The sequence below is a fragment of the Saccopteryx leptura genome, chromosome 2 (assembly GCF_036850995.1).
Source record: "Saccopteryx leptura isolate mSacLep1 chromosome 2, mSacLep1_pri_phased_curated, whole genome shotgun sequence".
In the NCBI taxonomy this organism is placed as follows: Eukaryota; Metazoa; Chordata; class Mammalia; order Chiroptera; family Emballonuridae; genus Saccopteryx; species Saccopteryx leptura.
This window is the reverse complement of record NC_089504.1, coordinates 81,580,026-81,601,979: the sequence shown is the minus strand read 5'-3', so window position 1 is coordinate 81,601,979 and position 21,954 is coordinate 81,580,026. Positions and strand designations below refer to the sequence as shown.

The 21,954-nt window shown below is 39.4% G+C and overlaps 1 protein-coding gene across 1 annotated transcript; it reads left to right on the top strand.

Moving 5' to 3' along the window:
• The first annotated feature begins 9,352 nt into the window (after positions 1 to 9,352).
• Positions 9,353 to 14,219, top strand: KLHL9 (kelch like family member 9). The gene has a single exon (XM_066368263.1). It carries the CDS (start codon positions 9,910 to 9,912, stop codon positions 11,761 to 11,763), a length of 1,854 nt encoding a protein of 617 aa, XP_066224360.1. The 5' UTR covers positions 9,353 to 9,909; the 3' UTR covers positions 11,764 to 14,219.
• Positions 14,220 to 21,954: the final 7,735 nt, after the last annotated feature.

Sequence of the window (21,954 nt, the reverse complement as noted above, 5' to 3'; positions counted from 1 at the left end):
TGTCATCTCACTTCAGCAGCAGACCGTCATCGCAAACTCTAAGCACATAGTCCTGTCTCTCCCACCTACCTTCACACTTCCCACCATCAACTGTTTTCCAGATTCAGAGCCTTTTTATGGGACTGTCACAAAGAGCCAAGGGGCCACATAGCATAACAGCTAAGAGCATGGCCTTAAAGCCAAACTCATTGACTGTGTGAACTTGACAAACCCAACCTCTAAGACTCAGTTTCTGACTCCTGAGATATAAGGGAACAGTCTATACAGCTGGTTTTGTGGGAGGTGGTTGCAGCTGGGACCAGTGGTGAATGCAATGCACCCTTCTGGGAATTCCCACTAGTCCACAATTTAAAGCTTACAGGTCAGGAATGTTCCATCTTACACAATAGATGTTAGAGCCTCCAAAAGAAAGAGAATTTCACTGGCTCTGCCTCACAAGCAGAATTCTGAGAATTTACTTCCCATCTTATCAGGAACAAAATGACTACCCAACGGCAACCTTTGTGCAGGTATATTGCTGGCATTTATTTTTCTGAGGCGCTGTAATGCTGGTGGTGCTAGAATCAGAACTAGAATTCAGCCTGGCCTACTGTTTCTTCCAAACCATTCTGAAAGCTACTCTCTACCTGACAAGAAATTCTACAGGTCTTCTCACCATGTATAGTGGTTGACCTTTAAACTCCATGTAACAATGAGCCCCCAGTCAGATGCCCATGGCAGACATCACCAATCAATAGGGGCTCTTTTCTAATGAACCCCAGAATCTTTTACAACAAAGCCCTTCAGGAACCAATACAAGTTGATCAAATCTGGCAAGTGAGGTGACTAGGACTTACAGAATGAAAACTCCATTCCCTCCAACAGGGACCAGGCTGGTCATGGAAATAAGTAAAACAGGTGGATATGAGTATCTGCACACCTCGCGTGAGTGTGCTGAGTATGCAAGCACATGTCACCTCCAGCTACTGTCTCCCTAAGTTGCAGTGCAAGTTCAACATGGCCATATTTTCATAGTAAAAGAAAGTGAAATCTGCACATGTATCTAAAATCTCCCAGTTTTTCAATCCTGTGCAGCCTAACAAAATGCATGTATGGGTCACACTCAGCTCAGAGGCTGTCAGTTTGTAACCTCTGACATAAACCAAATCTTGCAATTCTTGCCTTTCTCTGAACTCTGAGCATCGTGCTAGATTCATGACCTGAATCCGGAAAGCATAGCTCTCATCTCCTTGTCTCCATTAAGGAGACCACTGAGAGGCAGCTGGCCTAGCTGCTCAAAATATGCAAGGCGCCAGGTGGTTTCAGCGTTTACCGTTTCCAGACCGAGGAGTTGGCCCCAGGGAAGGAAAAGGTAGTGGAAAAGGAAGGACCCTCTTCCTTAACATGGTGAGGAAAGCCAGAGAGAGGGGCACAGCCAACCTTTGAGAAAATCCTCAAGGTTACATTTTGTCTCTTGGAATTTCCTATTCACTCCTCTCTCTTCCCAAACCTCTTAGTATTTCTTCCCAACAAAATTTTCCAGATTTGCCCCCACCTTTTTTTTGGCATCTCTTCTGGAAGGATACAAATCTAGTAAATTCTATTGTGGGTTTCCTCCTCTCTCCAACCCTTTTAAACAAGTAAAATCATGTTACAGTGAACACTAAGGGGAAATTTAACCAAAATGTTCGCTGTGGCTTCCTCCAAGACGGGAGGCCCTTATGATTTATATTTTCTTCATTAAATATTTCCATCTTTGCCAAGTCTACTGTCATTAACAATGATCACTTTTATACTAGGGAGGATAGGAGTTATTTTTCACAAAAATACTAATAAAGAGAACTAACTTTCAAGAACCATGCAAACTTATTGGTCAAATTACAAGGTCTACCAGTTAAAATATCTTTGGCTGCAGCAATTTTTTTCTTTCTTTTTTTTTTATTCTTTATTGATTTTAAAGAGAGAGAGAGAAAGGGGGTGAAGCAGGAAGCATCAACTCCTAATTGCTTCATAGTTGCTGTAGTTCCTTTTCATATGTGCCTTAACTGGGCAAACCCAGGGTTTTGAACCAGCAACCTGAGCATCCCAGGTTGATGCTTTACCCACTGTGCCACCACATGTCAGGTGGCTTCAGCAGTTTCAAAAAGTTTCTGAAATAGACTCAAACAATTAAAAAAAATGCATTATTACTTTTTAAAATAAGAGGTCTAGAGGGAGGGTGGCTCCGGGGATGGTTGATACAACAGCTCAATGACTCTCAATGGTCTAAGGTTCTTTCTAATTCTTCCCCCTTTCATCCACCACATATCAATTATACTATAAGGAAGCAGCTTTCCTCATGGACTCAAGATACTGCTGCTGTTCCAGGCATGGTAGCCATGCATCACAGGGTTAAGAGGTAGAAAAGAATCATTCTCCTTCTGTCTCCTAATTGAGAACAATGACATCTTGTCCAGGCCCCTCAGCAGACTGCTACATACATCAGGGGCCAAGACTTGAATCACCTGCTGATTCTTAGACCAGACAATGCAAAGAGAATGAGATTGCTGTGAATTGTGTGTGCAGATTATTTGGGAGGGAAGAGATATTAGGGAACCAGTCACAAGCACTACAAGATAATGTGTTCACATTGTAAATAAAAGTAGACAACTACAAACAATGATGATAACATCATATAAAGGTCATTTCGAAGAATGCAAAGTAGACAAATAAGGCAATATTCAAATTAAAGTGTATATCTGGAAATGTATATGGTTGTAATTCTAACGCTACTTGACATTTATACAGCAATTAATGGTTTGTATTGCACTTTCCTACAAGCTTCCTAGCTGGTATTTCACATCTCCAGGGATAGCACTGCAGCCATTATTTCACTTTACAGAAAAGGAGGCAGTTGAGCATTTTTCTGGTGTCTAATGATTGGTCAGAGATGGAAGTGGGTCAGGACACCAGGCCTTTTGACACGTAGTTCACAGGTCTTTCTGCTACGTTACACTACTCCCTCCAAAAACTGCCTAATAGGGGCAGAACATCCTGATTTTTCCCAAGTGCACACACGTATAACCTCTCTTGATTCTCAGAACATCATGCGACATCCTGAGAAGGGGTAATTGTCTTCATTTTGCAGAGCTATGGAGGCTCAGGAGTCAGACAGCAAAAAACTTAGGTTCAAATGAATTGTATAGTTTTGTTTTGTTTTTTACTACTGAGTGGTAGTTATTTCCTTCTAATATATCATTAGCTGCTTCTCAGTACCTAGTCCTAAATCAGCAACCATGTCTCCAAAAGTACGAGACCCCCATTCCCAATTTTCACTCTGAGCCCCTTTTGGCTCCACTCCATCAGCCTTCTATTCCGTCTGCCTAGGCAGCTGGTGCTTCTGAGCTCCTGAAATCCCTTTCATTGTTGCCTCAAGGCACTCTGACCCAACAATGGGGTCATTAGTTAATCTTATCAACTACTTTGCTGCAAAAAGACTTCAGGCTCTTGGCCTTCTAAGGAAGAATAACAATGGCATCCTAGAGACCAGGCACTCACTTTTCTCCTCTTTCCCAAGGCAGTTATCATAATAGTGAGTAATTTAGGGCAGGCTAGAGGGAAGTCTTAAGCCTCCACTCCTCTTGTAAGTATCATAGAGAAGGGCAAAGGGAACAGTGTGATACAGTATAAAGAGTCCGGAACTGAGAGAAGACATGCTTATTATATGACCTCCAGCCCAGCCCACTTCCCAGACTTTTTATAGGACTTTATTAAGATTATTTGTAATGCATTTTGAGCTAAACCAATAGCTTGTAGGATTCATAGTGGCCCCTAAGGTTAAAAAGAATAGAAAAAAAAAGTCAAAAAAGTTGTAGCCATCTTTAAAATACCACACTGTTTTTCTATTTTGTGAAGCAAGTTGAGCCCAAGCTTCAATTGTTTTTGCTAACTATAAAGTGTGAGACATATCACTGCAGTCAACTCTGCTGTGCTCTGATGTGTCTTTCCTGCTAAGCCTCTGCTCTCCTGTACACACTCAAGGAATGTAACTGCACAGAAACCTTATTTTACTTAATCTGGCCTTTTATTTTGATTTTTTTCCCCTTTGACTAAAACTGGCCTCCTCCCCTAGCACCCTGACTCATTCACCTTCCTATCCCTTGCTTAATCATGTAAGCTGTAAAGCCAGTGGCTACGGCCAGGGCTACCATCACAGCAGCCCTGCCCATGCAGGTTCGCATTGGATTCGGACAGTCGGTAAAGAAACAATGGAGCCACAAACTGGTGGGCCATAGTCTTTAATCCTAGCTTGCACCCGGCGGGCAAGTAAAAATACACACTGGGCTCCAAAACCCACTCACATTCAGTGCTCATAAAGCCACTGACTTATCCGAGTTTCCTAGAATCAAAGGTTTCTAGCTCACCAGCCTTATTCTCCTCAGTTCCCCATCTCCTTCCTTATCCCAGATACAAACTCTACACAAACTGGCATCTCACTCAGCACTCCGCCATCTTGGCTGCTTCTCCTGGCCTCCTCCACGTGGCCTCCTTCTGCTCGCCTCTCTGCTCTCTCCTCTAATGATAATCTCAGGAGCCAAGAGCGCCAACTCCTGTTCTGCCCCCACTTTATATTGTAGCTTCACAACCTTTAATCCAATATACAAAATAGGGTAGTCTCTAATACAAAGTTACTTCTCTGAGGCATGATTGGATTATACCACCCCACATCAAAAAGGGTGGGAAAGGCTTAATCCCAAAACCAAGCCCCAGGCTACAACGATCCTGCCTGCCCCCAACACACATTAACATCACCTGGGCAATGGCCTCCACGTGGGCAGCGGCGCCATCTTTAACAAAGTGAGCATAATACATTTTATCTGCCCAACATAAGCCCTCTGGACAATGAGGTTCTAGTCAACTACCAGTAGTTTTAGGAACAAGGTCCTGGGGTCTGTGGTTTGCTGAAACAGAATGAAACATAGTATCTTGGCCTCAGTTGTGTTTTAGCTCTAGAGCCAAGAAAACAGAAAGCTCTCACAGAACAAATCCTTGTGAAATTGGACAGAGCAACTCCATGTCTGACATCAGGACCAGACACAATGATCAATTACCCCCTATTCAGCCACCAACCACTCAGTGAGACTATGGTTCTGTGAAGCCAGAAGCCAAGGCCAGGGCCACTATCACAGCAGCCTGGCCCATGCAGGTTCGCATTGGATTCGGACAGTCAGTAAAGAAACAATGGAGCCAAAAACTGATGAGCTGTCATCTTTAATTCTAGCTTGCACCCGGCGGGCAAGTAAAAACACACACTGGGCTCCAACACCCACTCACATTCAGTGCTCACAAAGCTACTGACTTATCCGAGTTTTCTAGAATCCAAGTTTTCTAGCTCACCAGACTTATTCACCACTGTTCCCCATCTCCTTCCTTATCCCAGATACAAACTCTGCACAAACTCTCTTCTCACTCAACACTCCGCCATCTTGGCTGCTTCTCCTGGCCACATGGCTTCTTTCTGCTGCTCTCCTCTCTGCTCTGCTCCTCTAAAGATAATCTCAGGAACCAAGAGCACAAGCTCCTATTCTGCCCCTATTTTATAGTGTAGAAATCCAAACCTTTAATCCAATATACAAAATAGGGAAGTCTCTAATACAAAGTCACTTCTCTGAGGCATGATTGGATTGTACCACCCCATATCAAAAAGGGTGGGAAAGGCTTAATCCCAAAACCAAGCCCCAGGCTACAAGGATTCTCAACACACATTAATATCACCTGGGCAACGCCATCTTTAACAAAGTGAGCATAATATATTTTATCTGCCCAACAGGTTCAAATTCTGTTAGTAATCATGACTAATAATTTGTTTCCCTATATAATCAACTCATCCCTTGGAAGCCACTAAGGAGCCAGGTTGTTGAATATGAGGTACCTATGATTACAGGCATGTCTCTATCTCCTTAATAAATCCTTACTTTTTTTGGCTGCAAACTCCTGTTTGTATTTTATTTGGCTTTGATACTTACAGGTAAATGGAAACCTTCAGTCCAGTAACAGAAATCCAAAGGCTACACAGTGAAGGCAGAGTCCTGCCAAGCCTTTGTCAATCATTCCAGCAACTAGGTGTGTGGGTGTGTACTTTATAATTTTTTTCTCTCTTTCTCTTACTAACTGAGGCCTACACTATCTATAGTTTTGAAAGGACTGGCACTTTTTCTTTCTTCACTTTTTTATGCTATGAAGATGGTCATAGAACCAGTAATTTAGATATCAAATAGTACGTATACCTTGAATGAAATAAATAAATGAACTGCACTTTCATCCTTCAATTGAAATGATAAAATCAGTTTTGGTATTGATTTATTAAAAATAGACACATGCAAAAAGATTTGAAAGTAAAACTTCAAGTTATAAAGAGAATAATTTAAAAATATAAAGGGCAACATTTCATGTAATTGGCACACATATAGGTGAACATGATATGGAAGAAAAAATACTGAAATACAATAAATATAGTAAAATAGATCATTAAGTACATACATTATAAAAGCCATCTATGATGGGTTGTTGCTTCTTATGAACTGGACGCTTTAACTCACTGTGGCTTAATATTGCTGAAACCGGAAGTTAATAATAAATATGTTTAAGTTTTAGATTATAGAGTCTAGAGATATAGGTATAGTCTTTAACTAAATGTTTCATTTGCTTTGGTTGTCACATAGCTTATAGTCAAATATTTAGAGAATGTTAGTCATGTTCTGAAGGTGTGCCTGTAAAGAAAGTTCCAGAAGAAATGTTTAAAAGTATACTGTGCTTGAGACAATAGAAAATACAGCTAGTTAAGCACAAAACAATAGTATGTTAAGGGTGATGGTCACAGATGTCTAGTTTCTGCTTTTTGCTTTGTGTTTATTTTTTATTTATTTATTTTAGAAAGAAAGAGAAAGAAAGACGAAGGAAAGTGGGAAGAATCAACTCGTAGTAGTTGCTTGCTGTATGTGCCTTGGCCAGGCAAACCCAGGGTTTTGAACCAGTGACCCCGGTGTTCTGGGGTGATGTTTTGTCCACTGCACACCACAGATCAGGTTCTACTTTTTGCTTTAAAGTTAACATCTCTGATGCACAATTATGAGACACTTTTGCAGAATCTTGGATCTTCAGCCCAACACCTCTTGTTCTCACAATAACATTATAAGTTGCTGATTTATTGTTTCTTTGTCAAACAGGAGATAACTCTAGGGTCAAAAAGAGAATATATGAGTTTGTTCTATGGAAGAAATAAAAGTTGCTATCAGCTGCTTTTATTTCCATTCTGTGTAATGTTATCTATTACCGAAGAAACACAATCTTTCACTTGGGTTCCCTGAAACTTCCCCACCCTTACCTCTTAGCCTCATAAATCCTCCCTACTTTTATTTTTTGAGGAAGACAGATTTGAGAGATCTTGCTCTCCCATTCTCTTGCTTTGGCCAAATTGAAACAACCCTTTGATTATCTCCAAACACCAGTGTCTGTTCTATTTCTTCCTTTCTATAGAGACTGATTCCTTAGAAGCACCTCTTCAGGTCCAGTATGCAGTCTAGCTCAGGAGAGTCCTTCCATCTCCAATTCCTTCATACACCAAGCAAGCTTCCAGGATTTCCAAATGTTGATCAAGTCCAGTGAAAAATTTCTCTAGGCTAATTTCATTCCAACCAACTTCTTATGCTTAACAGGGTGAAGACCTACAGAAGGATCTGGTGGAGGACAGTGGTGGCCCAAGCCTTCTCGACTTGGCTGCCACCAACCAGACACAAAAGAAAACAACTGGAAGCAGCTAAATGTTCATGAGCAGGGGACTGCCTAAAGAATTTATGACAGCCCTGGCCGGTTGGCTCAGTGGTAGAGCATCGGCCTGGTGTGCAGGAGTCCCAGGTTCGATTCCTGGCCAGGACACACAGGAGAAGCGCCCATCTGCTTCTCCACCCCTCCCCTCTCCTTCCTCTCTGTCTCTCTCTTCCCCTCCCGCAGCCAAGGCTTCACTGGAGCAAAGTTTGCCTGGGCGCTGAGGATGGCTCTGTGGCCTCTGCCTCAGGCGCTAGAATGCCCTAAGATGGGCAGAGCATCACCCCCTGGTGGGCATGCCAGGTGGATCCTGGTCGGGCGCATGCGGGAGTTGTCTGACTGCCTCCCTGTTTCCAGCTTCGGAAACATACAAAAAAAAAAAAAAAAAAAAAAAGAAAGAATTTATGACACATTCATTTAGTGGGAAACAATACAATGGTTTAAAAAGGTAAAGAAGTTCTCTATATATTATTAATATAGGAAGATTTCCAAGTGAAAAAAGATAGGTGGAGACCAGTGAGTATATGGTATGTTATCTTTTATATAAAAGTAGGGAGAGTGTAAAAAGAATACAGAATATTCTGATTAGTTTGCATATACATATGCATTGAAGAAACTAGAAGAATTTAAAAGACTTCAAATTATGGAAAATGTTAAAAAGAATTGTTAAAGTATGCATTTATTCAGATGTCAAATTTAACTTTACTAGTAATGAAGAAAGACAAGTTAATAAAATACCTGTAAAGGGAAGATCAATAGAGGGAAATGCATACTCAAACATTGTTGGTGACAATGTTTTGGAAAGAAATATTTTTCTTGAATCAGTGTTATACCCTAAGAGTTTGTTCAAAAACAGGGGAAAGATTTTTGCCCAAATTCTGTTTTTTATTACAGATTCTATAAAACAATGGAGCACAAGAAGGTATGTATTCAGAAACAAATAATGGGCAAAGGAAACTATTGTGTGTATAGTTCCTGAACAGTTGTGCAGTTATTTAAAACTTTGTGAGTGGAAAACAAAGCATGAAAAAGTTACTGATAATGTTATATTATTTATATTGCATGGCACATTTTGGTAAAGAGATAAATGATATGTATTTTAAATGGTAACAATTTTGAAAATATGAACCATAGTTATAATTGAGATGTCCACTAAATGGTATGGAATATAAATTATAAAGTCTTTCACAGAGGAAATATTTTAAGCATGTTCCCCCTATACCCTCTCCTGCCTTGCTTCCATTCAATTTATACAAAAAACGCATTTCATTGTTATTCACAAAACAGAAGCCAGGAATCGAAACATCTTAAAGAAAAAGTATACAATTGGTGTGGCGCGCTCAGATGCTGTTAAGAGTTTATACCAAACACGCAGCATAAATACTTGCACCTACTCCGCCCTATTCAGTCCACATTCAAAGCGGCCCAGAGGCCCAGCTCGCTCCTACCCCGCACAGCTCCCCAAGCTCCCGCCCCTCGCGTCTCCTGCTCCCTCCTCCCGCTCGCGTCCTCACACCCCGCCCACTGACGAGTCAGACTGCCGCGCAGCCGCAGTAGGTGCGGCGGCCGCTCCTAGCCTGAGGGATCCTGGGACTAGGCCTTTCCGGAAGGGCTGGCTCGGCGTCCGGGGCTAGGCCCTTGTTCCAGGCCCGTTTTTCCGGCAGTGTTCCAGGCGCTTGCTCCAAGACAGTCCTGTAGCCGCGGCAACGTTTCAGTAACCGCGGAGGACGCACGGCGCTGCTCGCTGAGGTGCCGGGGCTCGCAGCCGAGGGGCCGCGGAGCCCGGAGCGGCGGTACGTGGCGGCGCCTCCCCCTCGGCCCGGAGCGGAGCTGCTGGAAGAGCTGCAGCGCAGGCCGCCGGACTAGGTGAACCGGGTTACTTAACTGCCTTCAGGTGATGACTCATTTGCATAACAGTCGTATTTGAGGTCCACAGCCCTTTGTGGGCCTGCTGCGCCACCGTTTGAAGTGGATGACTGACTGGGCCGCCTGAGGGGTGCGACGGCCGCTGCTTGCCCTTGACGAGGAAAGCGAGCGCTCCTGCTCTTCGCAGGTACTCGTTTCCTTGAAAGCCTCTCGGTTTTAACTCTTTTCTGCGGCACACATCCTTGTGCAAGAGGCTTCCCCATGAAAGTGTCTCTAGGTAACGGAGAAATGGGCGTCTCCGCACATTTACAGCCTAGTAAGGCCGGAACCACCCGATTTTTTACCAGCAATACTCACAGTTCGGTGGTATTGCAAGGCTTTGATCAGCTCAGAATAGAAGGATTGCTTTGTGATGTGACCCTGGTACCAGGTGATGGAGAGGAAATCTTTCCCGTTCACAGAGCTATGATGGCGTCTGCTAGTGATTATTTCAAGGCTATGTTCACAGGTGGAATGAAAGAACAAGACTTAATGTGCATTAAGCTTCATGGAGTGAACAAAGTTGGTCTGAAGAAAATAATTGACTTTATTTACACTGCAAAACTTTTTCTTAATATGGATAATCTTCAGGACACACTTGAAGCTGCCAGCTTTTTACAGATTTTACCTGTTTTGGACTTCTGTAAAGTGTTTCTTATTTCAGGAGTATCTTTGGATAACTGTGTTGAAGTTGGGCGAATAGCTAACACCTATAATCTTATAGAAGTGGATAAATATGTCAATAATTTTATCCTGAAGAATTTTCCTGCATTATTGAGTACTGGGGAGTTTCTCAAACTCCCTTTCGAAAGGCTTGCCTTTGTGCTTTCCAGTAATAGTCTTAAGCACTGTACTGAACTTGAGCTCTTTAAGGCTGCCTGTCGCTGGCTAAGGTTGGAAGACCCTCGGATGGATTATGCTGCAAAATTAATGAAGAATATTCGATTTCCACTAATGACACCACAGGACCTCATCAATTACGTGCAGACAGTAGATTTCATGAGAACGGACAATACCTGTGTGAATTTGCTTTTGGAAGCTAGCAATTACCAAATGATGCCGTATATGCAGCCTGTGATGCAGTCTGATAGAACTGCCATTCGATCTGACTCAACACACCTGGTTACGTTAGGAGGAGTTTTGAGGCAGCAGCTGGTTGTCAGTAAAGAATTGCGGATGTATGATGAAAGGGCACAAGAGTGGAAGTCCTTAGCCCCCATGGATGCTCCTCGTTACCAGCATGGCATTGCTGTCATTGGAAACTTCCTTTATGTAGTTGGTGGTCAAAGTAATTACGATACAAAAGGAAAAACTGCTGTTGATACAGTTTTCAGATTTGATCCTCGGTATAATAAATGGATGCAGGTTGCATCATTAAATGAAAAGCGCACGTTTTTCCACTTGAGTGCCCTCAAAGGACATTTGTATGCTGTTGGGGGACGAAGTGCAGCTGGTGAACTGGCCACGGTGGAATGTTACAATCCAAGAATGAATGAGTGGAGTTATGTTGCAAAAATGAGTGAACCCCACTATGGCCATGCAGGAACAGTATATGGAGGCTTGATGTATATTTCAGGTGGAATTACTCATGACACTTTCCAAAATGAGCTCATGTGTTTTGACCCAGATACAGACAGATGGACACAGAAGGCTCCAATGACAACAGTCAGAGGTCTGCATTGCATGTGTACAGTTGGAGACAAGCTCTATGTCATTGGTGGCAATCACTTCAGAGGAACAAGTGATTATGATGATGTGCTAAGTTGTGAATACTATTCACCAACCCTTGACCAGTGGACACCAATTGCTGCTATGTTAAGAGGCCAAAGTGATGTTGGAGTTGCTGTATTTGAAAATAAAATCTATGTTGTAGGTGGATATTCTTGGAATAATCGTTGTATGGTAGAGATTGTCCAGAAATATGACCCAGAAAAGGATGAGTGGCATAAAGTTTTTGATCTTCCAGAGTCCCTTGGTGGCATTCGAGCTTGTACTCTCACAGTATTTCCACCTGAAGAAAACCCTGGGTCACCGTCTAGAGAATCGCCTCTTTCGGCTCCTTCAGATCATTCCTAGGACTAAGGTGTTATATATCTTTGCAGTGTGTAATGGATGATCTCCTTCTTCCCCTTCAGTTGAATCTTCCAATGGTTGGTTGACTTATTAGATAAAAAGGTAACTGATGTTATTTGTATTGTTTGACTTTGTATGTTTATCAAATGGTTAAATGCATTCTAAAAATATTCAACATAGAAAGCTGTTTTAACAAATGTAAAAAGATGTGTGAAAAATGTTAGTTGTCTTTTTGGTGTTAATGTAAGTCAAATTATTGGTGATTGTAGTAAACGTATAAGTGTGTTCATCATGCTTCAAAGTTGAAAATGTTCATCTTTGATTGCAAAACATTGAAGGGAGGCTGCCAGCACTAACCTAAGATAATAAACAGAAGGTTGCCGAGTATTATTTGCTACCTCCCTTTTCTCATAGACTTTTTGACAAAGCTGCCAACTCACCAGATTGTGTGGGTGCATTCAGAATATGTGAAGTTTCTTAGGCAGACAGGAGAAATAAATTCAAAAATATTAATTGAAAATTCAGTATAGTCCTAAAATTCAGTATAAGTCAGAGTATGTATGTCTGAAAAGAGGGAGACAGAGAAAATACACATACGTATATACATACATACACATAAACAACTTTAAAATTGGCACTTCAGGTAGAGTGAAGTTGTTTTTAAATTTAAATTCTATCTAGCAGTTTCTGTTCAAATGGGAATTCAGTATAAAAGAATAGTCATGCTCAATCAAAACAGATAAGTACTATACCATATTAAATTGATAACAAAGTTTAGAATTTGACTAAATTGTTACTTGAAATGAAACATACTAGTTTTTTCTGCTTATATATTTTGTGTAGAGTTGCTTTCAAACAGTTTATTTAGCAAAGTTCATGTTTTAGAGAATTGCTTTTGCTCAGTAAATTTAGGCTCTACTATTTTCTACTTTTTTCAGTAAAACTTACAATACTATAAAAGCAGAGAAAGAAGCTTAGTCATTCTAACAAGATTATTTAATTTGGGGTGGTTGTCTTGAGCTGCTCCAGCCGTGCATCCTGAGCTTTGTGTGATCTGCCTCAAGGCTGTGATCTGAGCAAGTAGTAAATACACTGTGTTTTGCATCAGTTCAGAAAAATGTCCTTTTGAGTATGTCTAAAGGACAGGACCAACTTCAGATTCCCTAAGGAGCCAGCTGTTGAAAGTCTAGGACACTGCTAGCTCTTACAGGTGGTACTAAATACAGTGGGCATCCCTAGTGGTTGAGAAACACATGGGTAAATCTTAATGGGATCCTATTATCCATAAGAATCCTCTGTAGTGAGGAATTCTGAAGTACCTTCCTGGAATGTCTACCTGAAGAAAAAAGTGTACATATATACATTTGCATACATGCATATGTATTTGTATATCCCCATACTTGGGAGATTGTCATATTGTAAATCAGGAACAGCCTTGTTGTTATTGACAATCCCATAATAAAACTCAGGAACCTAGGCAAAAGGAATTGGCTTCCAGGGATCTGAACTTTGCTGCCCATACAAGTTTTGGTTCATTTCAATGCTTTTTATGATTTCTGCATTGACAGAAATTTTCATACTTCTATTTTTTTAATGACTCAATTTTTTATTACTAAAAATATTTGAGTACATGGAGAGAGTAGAAAATGTAGATATTGCTGTTTAACCTTGTGCATTGAATAAGCAAGAAATGACATCCCCGTCATTTCCTTGATTATTAATGAGGGTCAAGATTTGTTTTCTTTGATCAGATGTTCATATCCTTAGCCTCTGCAGTACTTACTAAATTGCTTTGTTTTTCACATCAAGTTATATGATCTTTATATAATAAAAAAGATTTAAGTGGAATTTGATTGCATTTTTTTTTTCTCAATATTACACAAAGGCAGGGCTGCTCAGTTAATTTTGAAGTCAAATTTGTCTATCACTTTTGCATTTTGGCCTTTTGGAAATAATTTTGCTGTTTTGGATTTTTTTTTTTTTTTTTTTTTTTTTTTTTTACAGTTTACTGATGTCACAGTCCTTGCCCTTTATCCTATTGCTTTGTCAGTGCTAATTCCTAAAGTGATAAGGTGGCATTAACTGCTTGTCTCCTGTTAAATAGCTTTTCTTTCTGGTTGAAATTTTTATAAAAATCTTTATTTAATAAGAATATTAATCTTTATTTATAGCAGATATTTCCCTGTTTTCCTTTCAGTACATGTCTTAACATATACTTTTTTTTGTAATGTAGTGAAATTAATTTTTCTTTTGTCATTTTAAAAATGCTTTCTTAATTTTTTTTCCATCATGAGATGTTATAATAACCTAATATTTTGTAATTGTTATGGATATGACTTCTTACTGGACTTCTGGTATAAAATTTAATGTATGTTTTCAAGTTATCCAATGTTCCATCACTACTTTCTGAATAATCTTCACTTTCTCACTGAACTTTTGACTTTTTAAAATCATATAATAAAATTGTGTTTATTATTTGAGCAATTTAGGGTATTTTTTTCTTTAGTTCCAGTGATCTTTTATTCAAGTTGTCTTGTGGTAAGTAGATTGCTGTTTCAAATGGAATTTTGTTTTCACGTTATAGTCAAACTTTATTGAAGTAGTAGAAAATACATGGTCTTGGCATGTTTCTGTCATTAGTACTCTCCGATTCTTAGTTTTTTTGGTGGAACAGTAATTACTCTCAGATTCTTAACAGTTTTTTGGATGGATTCTCTTGTGTTTTCACCTTAAAGAATCATATTAGCTGCATAGTATACAAACCTTGTTTCATATTATTTGTTTAAAACTTGAAATACTGGTTAATACTTCCAGCAAAATTATAGTAGTTACATGAGGCATTGTATTTTGTAGGTATTTTAATAGGGATAATTCTAGTTTTAGAATTCCTTTGTTAAAGAGAGAGAGATATTCATGATCTTATTCATGAAATAGCTCTTTATTCCTCATTAATTGGGAGTCTTAAAGTGAGAGATTTATATTTTTATCACAAATACCAAAATTTATTGAAGTGGCAGTTTAATTTTTCTTCAGATACTGAGGAAAAGTTTGTTTTTTAGTTTTTTGCAACTATTGCATTAGAAGGCACTCTCATATTGCTGAGTGCATTATCAGTAGGCATGGTTTAGAGAGCAATTTGGCAAGAATAGTAAAAGATTATTTCCAAATACATATTTTGGATGTTAAGTGTATTTCTGGATTTAATAACAAAATAAAAGTAAGCCCAAAAATGGTCATCTCAGCATTATACTATAATTATTTTCTTCCTACTATGACTTTATCAGACATTCTCTAAATTCACCTTTTTTTTTTTAACAGGGACAGTCAGAGAGTGGTATAGATAGGGACAGACAGACAGGAAGGGAGAGAAATGAAAAGCATCAACTCATAATTGCGACACCTTAGTTGTTCATTGATTGCTTTCTCATATGTGCCTTGACTGCGGGCCTTCAGCAGACCGAGTAACCCCCTTGCTTGAGACAGCGACCTTGGGTCCAAGCTGGTGAGCTTTTGTTGTTGTTGTTCAATTCAAGCTAGATGAGTCTGCACTCAAGCTGGCGACCTTGGGATCTCAAACCTAGATCCTCTGCATCCCAGTCCGAAGCTCTATCCACTGCGCCACCGCCTGGTCAGGCTCTAAATTCACTTTTAAAAATGAGTTTTTAAAAATTCTTCCCACCATGCTTTTGATACCTTATCTGTGTCTTATCTATTGTTAAGCATATATTTGAATGACTGAGTGATGGTTAAAACAAAAAGACTTAGATATTCATTAAAGATGATTGCACACATTGCACAGCTCTTAAAGTTGAGTTCCTTAGCCAAATGCACTAATAATAGGTAATTCCTCTATTTTCTTGGTAACAGTCTCTGAGCAACCACTTTCTAGGAGCTGATGTTATTCTGCCACCTACTGGTTGAAATTAAAAACCTTGTTTAGATAGATTACAGAAAATGTAACCCTTTTAAGCAAAAACAATAGTGACAAAACAAATTTTTATAGGGTATGTGAAAGTTCACAGTCTTCAGATCCTACTCAATTATATAAATATTAAAACCTGTAGTAACTGTGTATTAGTGGGTCAAAGAGAAGAATGTAGTTTTGGCTATAATAAATAAAGGTTTAAATTGCTTTGACCTTTATTTTATTGATAAAATAATTTCATTATTGAAAATCTGCAACTTTTTATTAGGAGTCTAAGCATTCACATCTATATGTTTTTGTTTTCCTTTTTTTGGAATGGATTCCCCATTACCTCTTTTTATTTTTGTTTTTTAGCAGAGAGCCTTATCATGAAAACAGAGTTAAGTTTTTGCAGTGGCAGAAAGAATGTAATATGAAATATATCCAAGTATAAGTATATTTGACAAACATAATATTCTAAGAGCTTTTCATATTGGTTTTCCAGTGCAAATGCTAGGGTCAGAATACTCAAATCACATAGGTCACATCTAACCCAGACAGCAACACACACAAGCACACATACATGTGACATCTCTACCAGCTGATGCAAATTCTTTTGTACCATTCATGGGTTCAAATAAAACCCATTTCTTGGCTATGAGAACCATAGAGTGGCATAACTACCCATTTCCACATTCTCCAAAACACTGTTTCACAGAAAAATATCCTTAAACATTAACGTATACATACATTCTTTTCCTCAGATGGAGTATAACTGAAAACAGGCGACCTCTTAATAGTGCTTCCTGAAAGATACCTAGAATATGCATATGCCCATATTTCTTTTCTAGATCTGAAGGAACAGTTTTATATTTCATGCAATCTTAGAATGAGTATAAAGCTGATGACAGCAGCCAGAAAACTGTTATTATAGAGATAGAGGTATATTATTCTTTGCCTCATTTCACCCAAGAGCCAGTCAGCAGAGACTGTGTACGTGTGGGTAGGGAGCAGGTCTAATTTCTATTGACTCAAACATCTTATTTGGGAAATATATCACTTAGAAGTAAAAAAGTTCTTCCAGTGATAAATTAGCAATCCATAAAAAGTTTCTAACTCAAGATAATCGAACTGAAACATACTTAATATAAAATTTTAAAGTCAGTAATAACATTCATATTAGAATGTTTACTTCAGTTTGTTTTATTCTCTATCTTTCTCTAGAGGAGAAAGTCACCAACAGATTTCACAAAACCACTCATATATCACATGTACACTGAAACACTTGAAGGTTTCAAAAATTGGGAGGAAAGGTGCCTGACCAGGCGGTGGTGCAGTGGCTAGAGCGTCGGACTGGGGTGCAAAGCACCCAGGTTTGAGACCCCGAGGTCGCCAGCTTGAGCGCGGGCTCATCTGGCTTGAGCAAAAAGCTCACCAGCTTGGACTCAAGGTTGCTGACTTGAGCAAGGGGTTACTCGATTTGCTGAAGACCCGTGATCAAGGCACATATGAGAAAGCAATCAATGAACAACTAAGGTGTCACAACAACAAAAAAACCCTGATGACTGATGCTTCTCATCTCTCTCCATTCCTGTCTGTCTGTCCCTATCTATCCCTCTCTCTGACTCTCTCTCTGTCCCTGTGTAAAAAAAAAAAATTGGGGAAAGGTTTTCCAACCTTCTAGACTACCTCTCCACTTATCCATAATAGGAAAACTTAGAAATTAAGGAAAAATATTTTGAATTTTGAGATACCACTGTCTTTCAATGGCACATGAAGCCCATCAATGGCTATTTTCACTGCTCCTTTTATGATTGCTTATCGATTAGAAGATGGGTTAATGTAAATATTTAGGCCAGGCCATGATTAGGGAACAATTGGTTAAATGGCCTTACTAGTTAAAAAAAAAAAAATTGTTTTACAAAATAAATGACAAAACAAACTCATCAAGAACAAACTAATGATTGCCAGTTGGGAGGGGCTCTTGGGGGCTGGGTAAAAAGGGAAGATAGTAAGAAGTACAAATTGGTAGTTATAAAATAGTAACAGGTGTAAAGTATAAGGTATTAATTTCTTCCAACATCAAATATTTGATTCTCTTATTTTTCTCCAAAGGAAAGAGAGTCTAGGTAAGTATTAACATGTGAAACCACAGAATACTGCTATTATACAACAGTATTCAAACCTAGACATTGGTATCCCTGAGGATACATGATTAAAAATGTAGGCACATGAATCTAAAGAACACATTTTCACATGCTCAAGATTGATATACCTTCTAGATGAAACCGATCTGCCTGAGAAAGCCATGTAAGTGTAGCCCATATCCATCCCCACTTCAATCTCACATTTAGATCTAACATCCTTTTATAAAGCACTGGATCTCTTACCCACCCCAAGCCTCACCGTATTGCATTGCCCCACAGTGCAAACCTCTGTGATGCCAGACAGGCAATTCTAGGAGACTTAGTTCCTTAAAAGGAGTCCCTTGGTAGGAAAGCAGAGGAGGCTTGAGAGAGGTGCTTATGCTTTTATCACTTACCACCTCTCTTGCCTGTATAACGTCTTCCTGTTTACTGTGATTTTGATCAATATGAAATGTGCTTTATTGTCATTTTCATCCTTAATATGACCATTCCTCAGTCCTACAACCACATGTGTTATTTTGCTCCTGTCATTCTCTTCATATCCAAACTTCTTGAATGTTCTCTGTAATATCTGTGCTTCATAGGCAGCTCACTTCTCACTGTAATGTGCCTTCAGCCTCCCTGTTCTCCTGTATGGCTCAGGCAAAATACAATAAACCACATCTTACTCAGGTCACAGATCACCATTATTTGGCCATGACTGACATCTTAGAAGCATCTGACACTGACCACACCCCCCACTTAAAATCTGACCATCTGACTTCTATCCCATCACCACCTCCTGCTTTTCTGCTCCTTTTGTAACACAGGAGATCCAGACCTAGAAAATGGATATGGTGTTGTAGTATCCCAAAGAAACCACAAAAAGGACCAGATGGAGTGAATATTGTCTTTATTACTTACATATAGGGGCAGCACCAATGGCAGGTGGTAAGTGAAAGTTCTCTGCCCTGCTGGGAGGAGCTGTGGTTTAAAAAGCTAAGCCCTGAGTGGTTACTCAAGCGAAAATTTTTGTCTAAGTGCAAGCAGGTAAGCAGAGGGTAGGGGAAGATTATGTGCCATTCTGTATTGTCCCTCCTTGATACATATCTGGTGACTTGGTTCCACTGTTTTTAATAAAACCTTGGTTACAGTTTTACTACCCTTTATCTCCTGGCCTGAGGTCAGGATCCATGACCTGCTGACAGGTAGCTCAGGAGGGGAAAGGGCCATGTCCAGCATTGACCCTATACCTTTCTTCTTTCCCTTGCTGACCACCTCTCTTGGAATTTTGGTGTTCCTCAAAATGCTCAGCTAGGTGCCCCACCTCAGCCTCTCTGCACATACAGACCTAACCTCCCTAACTGTTCCAAATGTCCTCTTCATGATTATGACTTGCATATGTGTGTCATTACTCAGAATCCTATCTCTAAACATGAGACCTGCCTTTCTACCTGCTGTCCTAGAATACCTGCACTTTACAGGTCCAAAATGCAATATATATTTTCAGCCTTTTTTGCCCATAGGCCTTGCTCTTCTTGCTGTGTTCCCTGTCTAGGTGAAAGGGTCCCTATCATTCTTTTGTTCAAGCTAGAGACATGGACATCATCCTTGGGCCCTCAAATAAGCAAATAATAATGCAAATAAGACAGAGTCTAGTTACTAATGAGCTGATTTTCTGTAGATGGCCTCATACCTACTACCTCAGTCAAGTTCAGGCTGTGATAACAAAATACCACAGGGTGAGTAGCTTATAAATAACAGAAATTTATTGCTCACAGTTTTGGAGGCTAAATCCAAGATCATGGCTTCAGCATGCTCAGCAAGAGCCTTTTTCTGGGTTGTAGACTTCTCGTTGTATTCTCATAAACTGGAAGAGAATAGGGATTTCTTGAGTCTTTTTTTTATAAGTGCAGTAATCCCATTTATGAGGTCTTGGCCCTCATCACTTATGCATTTTCCAAAAGCCTCACTTATTAATATCATCACATCACTCATAGTATTTTAAAATATGAATTTAGGGGGACACAAACATTCAGATCATAGCACCTACCACTTAAAGAGTTGGGTCCTAGAAGGTTGAGGCAACCTGACTTCCTATACAAAATAAAGAGTAAAAAAATTAAAAATGGAACTGCCTTTTGACCCAGCTGTTCCACTTTTAGAAATATATCCTAAGAATCTCAAATCACTAATTCAAAAGAAGATATGCACCCCCTCATGTTTATTGCAGCATTGTTTACGAAAACTAAGATCTGGAAACAGACCAACTGTCTGTCAACTGTGGGTAAAAATGCTGTGGTACATTTACACACAGAATACTATGTGGCTGTGAAAAAGAAGGATATCTTACCTTTCATGATGGGCGTGGATGGACCTGGAGACTATTATGCTAAGTGAAATAAGCAAGGCAGAGAAAGACAAATATGATATGATCTCACCTATATGTGGAATCTAATGAGCACAGTGAACTGAGGAACAGAATAGAGGCAGAAGCAGAGGCAGGGTCACAGGGAGAAGAGGGACAGCGGTCAGAGGGAAGGTGGGTGAGGGGACAGAATCAGAGAAGGTGAAGGGATTGGCCAAATTATATATACACTAGAAAGCCCAGCGGTCATAGGAAATGACCGCTGTTCTAGATATTATAAATTGTAATTAAAAAGATTTGTGCAAAGGTGTCTGCTAATTCAAACTGAATTACCAGGGCAGGCGGCGAGGACGCCCCTTTGCTTACTGCCCCACGGGGTTTCCCCCTTCTACTTGCTTAATTGCTTAAAGTAGAGTGCAATGTAGGAAACCACTGGCGGTACATTTCTTAAGAGCCACCGCTAGCTCAATAAATAAAGGTGATTTAAATAATAAAATGTTAATTCACATGTCAAAGATCTCTTTGTACACATTTCTTGTGTAGATCTTTTCATCATTTTTAAGCTCGCCTTGCAGAGGACCATCAATTATTTTTAATTTTACGTCCGTTCTTTCACGAACTCTTGAACAGGCAACATAAAGTTTACCGTGTCCAAATGCAGGCTCAGGTAAAAAAATGCCAACACGCTTAAGCGTTTGGCCCTGAGACTTATTGATGGTCATAGCAAAGGCAAGTTTTACAGGAAATTGTCTACGTCTCAATTGAAACGGCAACCCTGTTTGAGATGGAGCCAAATCAATTCTTGGAATGACATGTATTTCACCTTTAGAGGAGCCAGTCAAAGACTTAGCTATTATAACATTATTTTTCAATTGGAGAACCTCTAGTCTTGTACCATTGCAAAGACCCCTTCTGGTGTTAAGATTTCTTAACAGCATAATAATTGCTCCAATCTTTAACCTCAATTTGTGAGGTGGCATGCCAGAAGGCGGGACTATTTGAATACCGTGGCAACTTCACCCCATTGGCTAGTACAGTTACGCAAGCAACCAATAAGCTATCGGCGACAAATAGACACTTAAGCCGCATATAATAAAGATAATATATACAGATAATAGGACAGTAAGTCCCAGAGAGGGAAGGAGGGAGAGGGAGAAAGGAAAGAGCGGGCTAAGGGGATTAATGGGGGGCATATTGTGAGGGATTGAGGCTGTTATATTGAGTGGAACACTTGAATCCATGTTAACACAATACATTAAAACATTTAATAAAAATAAGTTAAAAAAATAAAAAGTAAAGGAGAGTTCAGGATCAGAGATGAAAATTAATATTCACATGATAATAATATTTACTCAGTTATAAATTTAAGAAAAAGTTGTTTGTTTGAAAAGACTAGACTTGGGTTGAAACCTCAAAAAGTCCTTTGGGAATTTTAATTTAATGCAAAATACAAAGAAGTATTTTAAATTGATGATTTTGTCTAAATTGTTCTCATTGTCAAATGCTAAAAAAAAAAAAAATATTGACAGTATTTATATGAATATCCAGCAGCTAGAGAAGTTAAAAATTATGTTCGGATATGAAGCCAAATTAAAAGTACCTAAAAATTTATGTTAAAAAAGTAATTTATATTTTCAGTAATGTGTAGTAGTTTTAAATGATTCTAAATTATATCTATACATTGGTAGTATTTTGAATTACATACATTTTTATTTGAGTATGTAGTTGGATACATTACTATTCATATGAGTAAATATATACTGTTCACAAAAATTAAGGGATCAGGGAACGTGCAG

What these genes read in the sequence shown, in the direction of transcription:
- KLHL9 (XM_066368263.1), top strand. Translation starts at nt 9,910, where the DNA reads ATGAAAGTGTCTCTAGGTAACGGAGAAATGGGCGTCTCCGCACATTTA.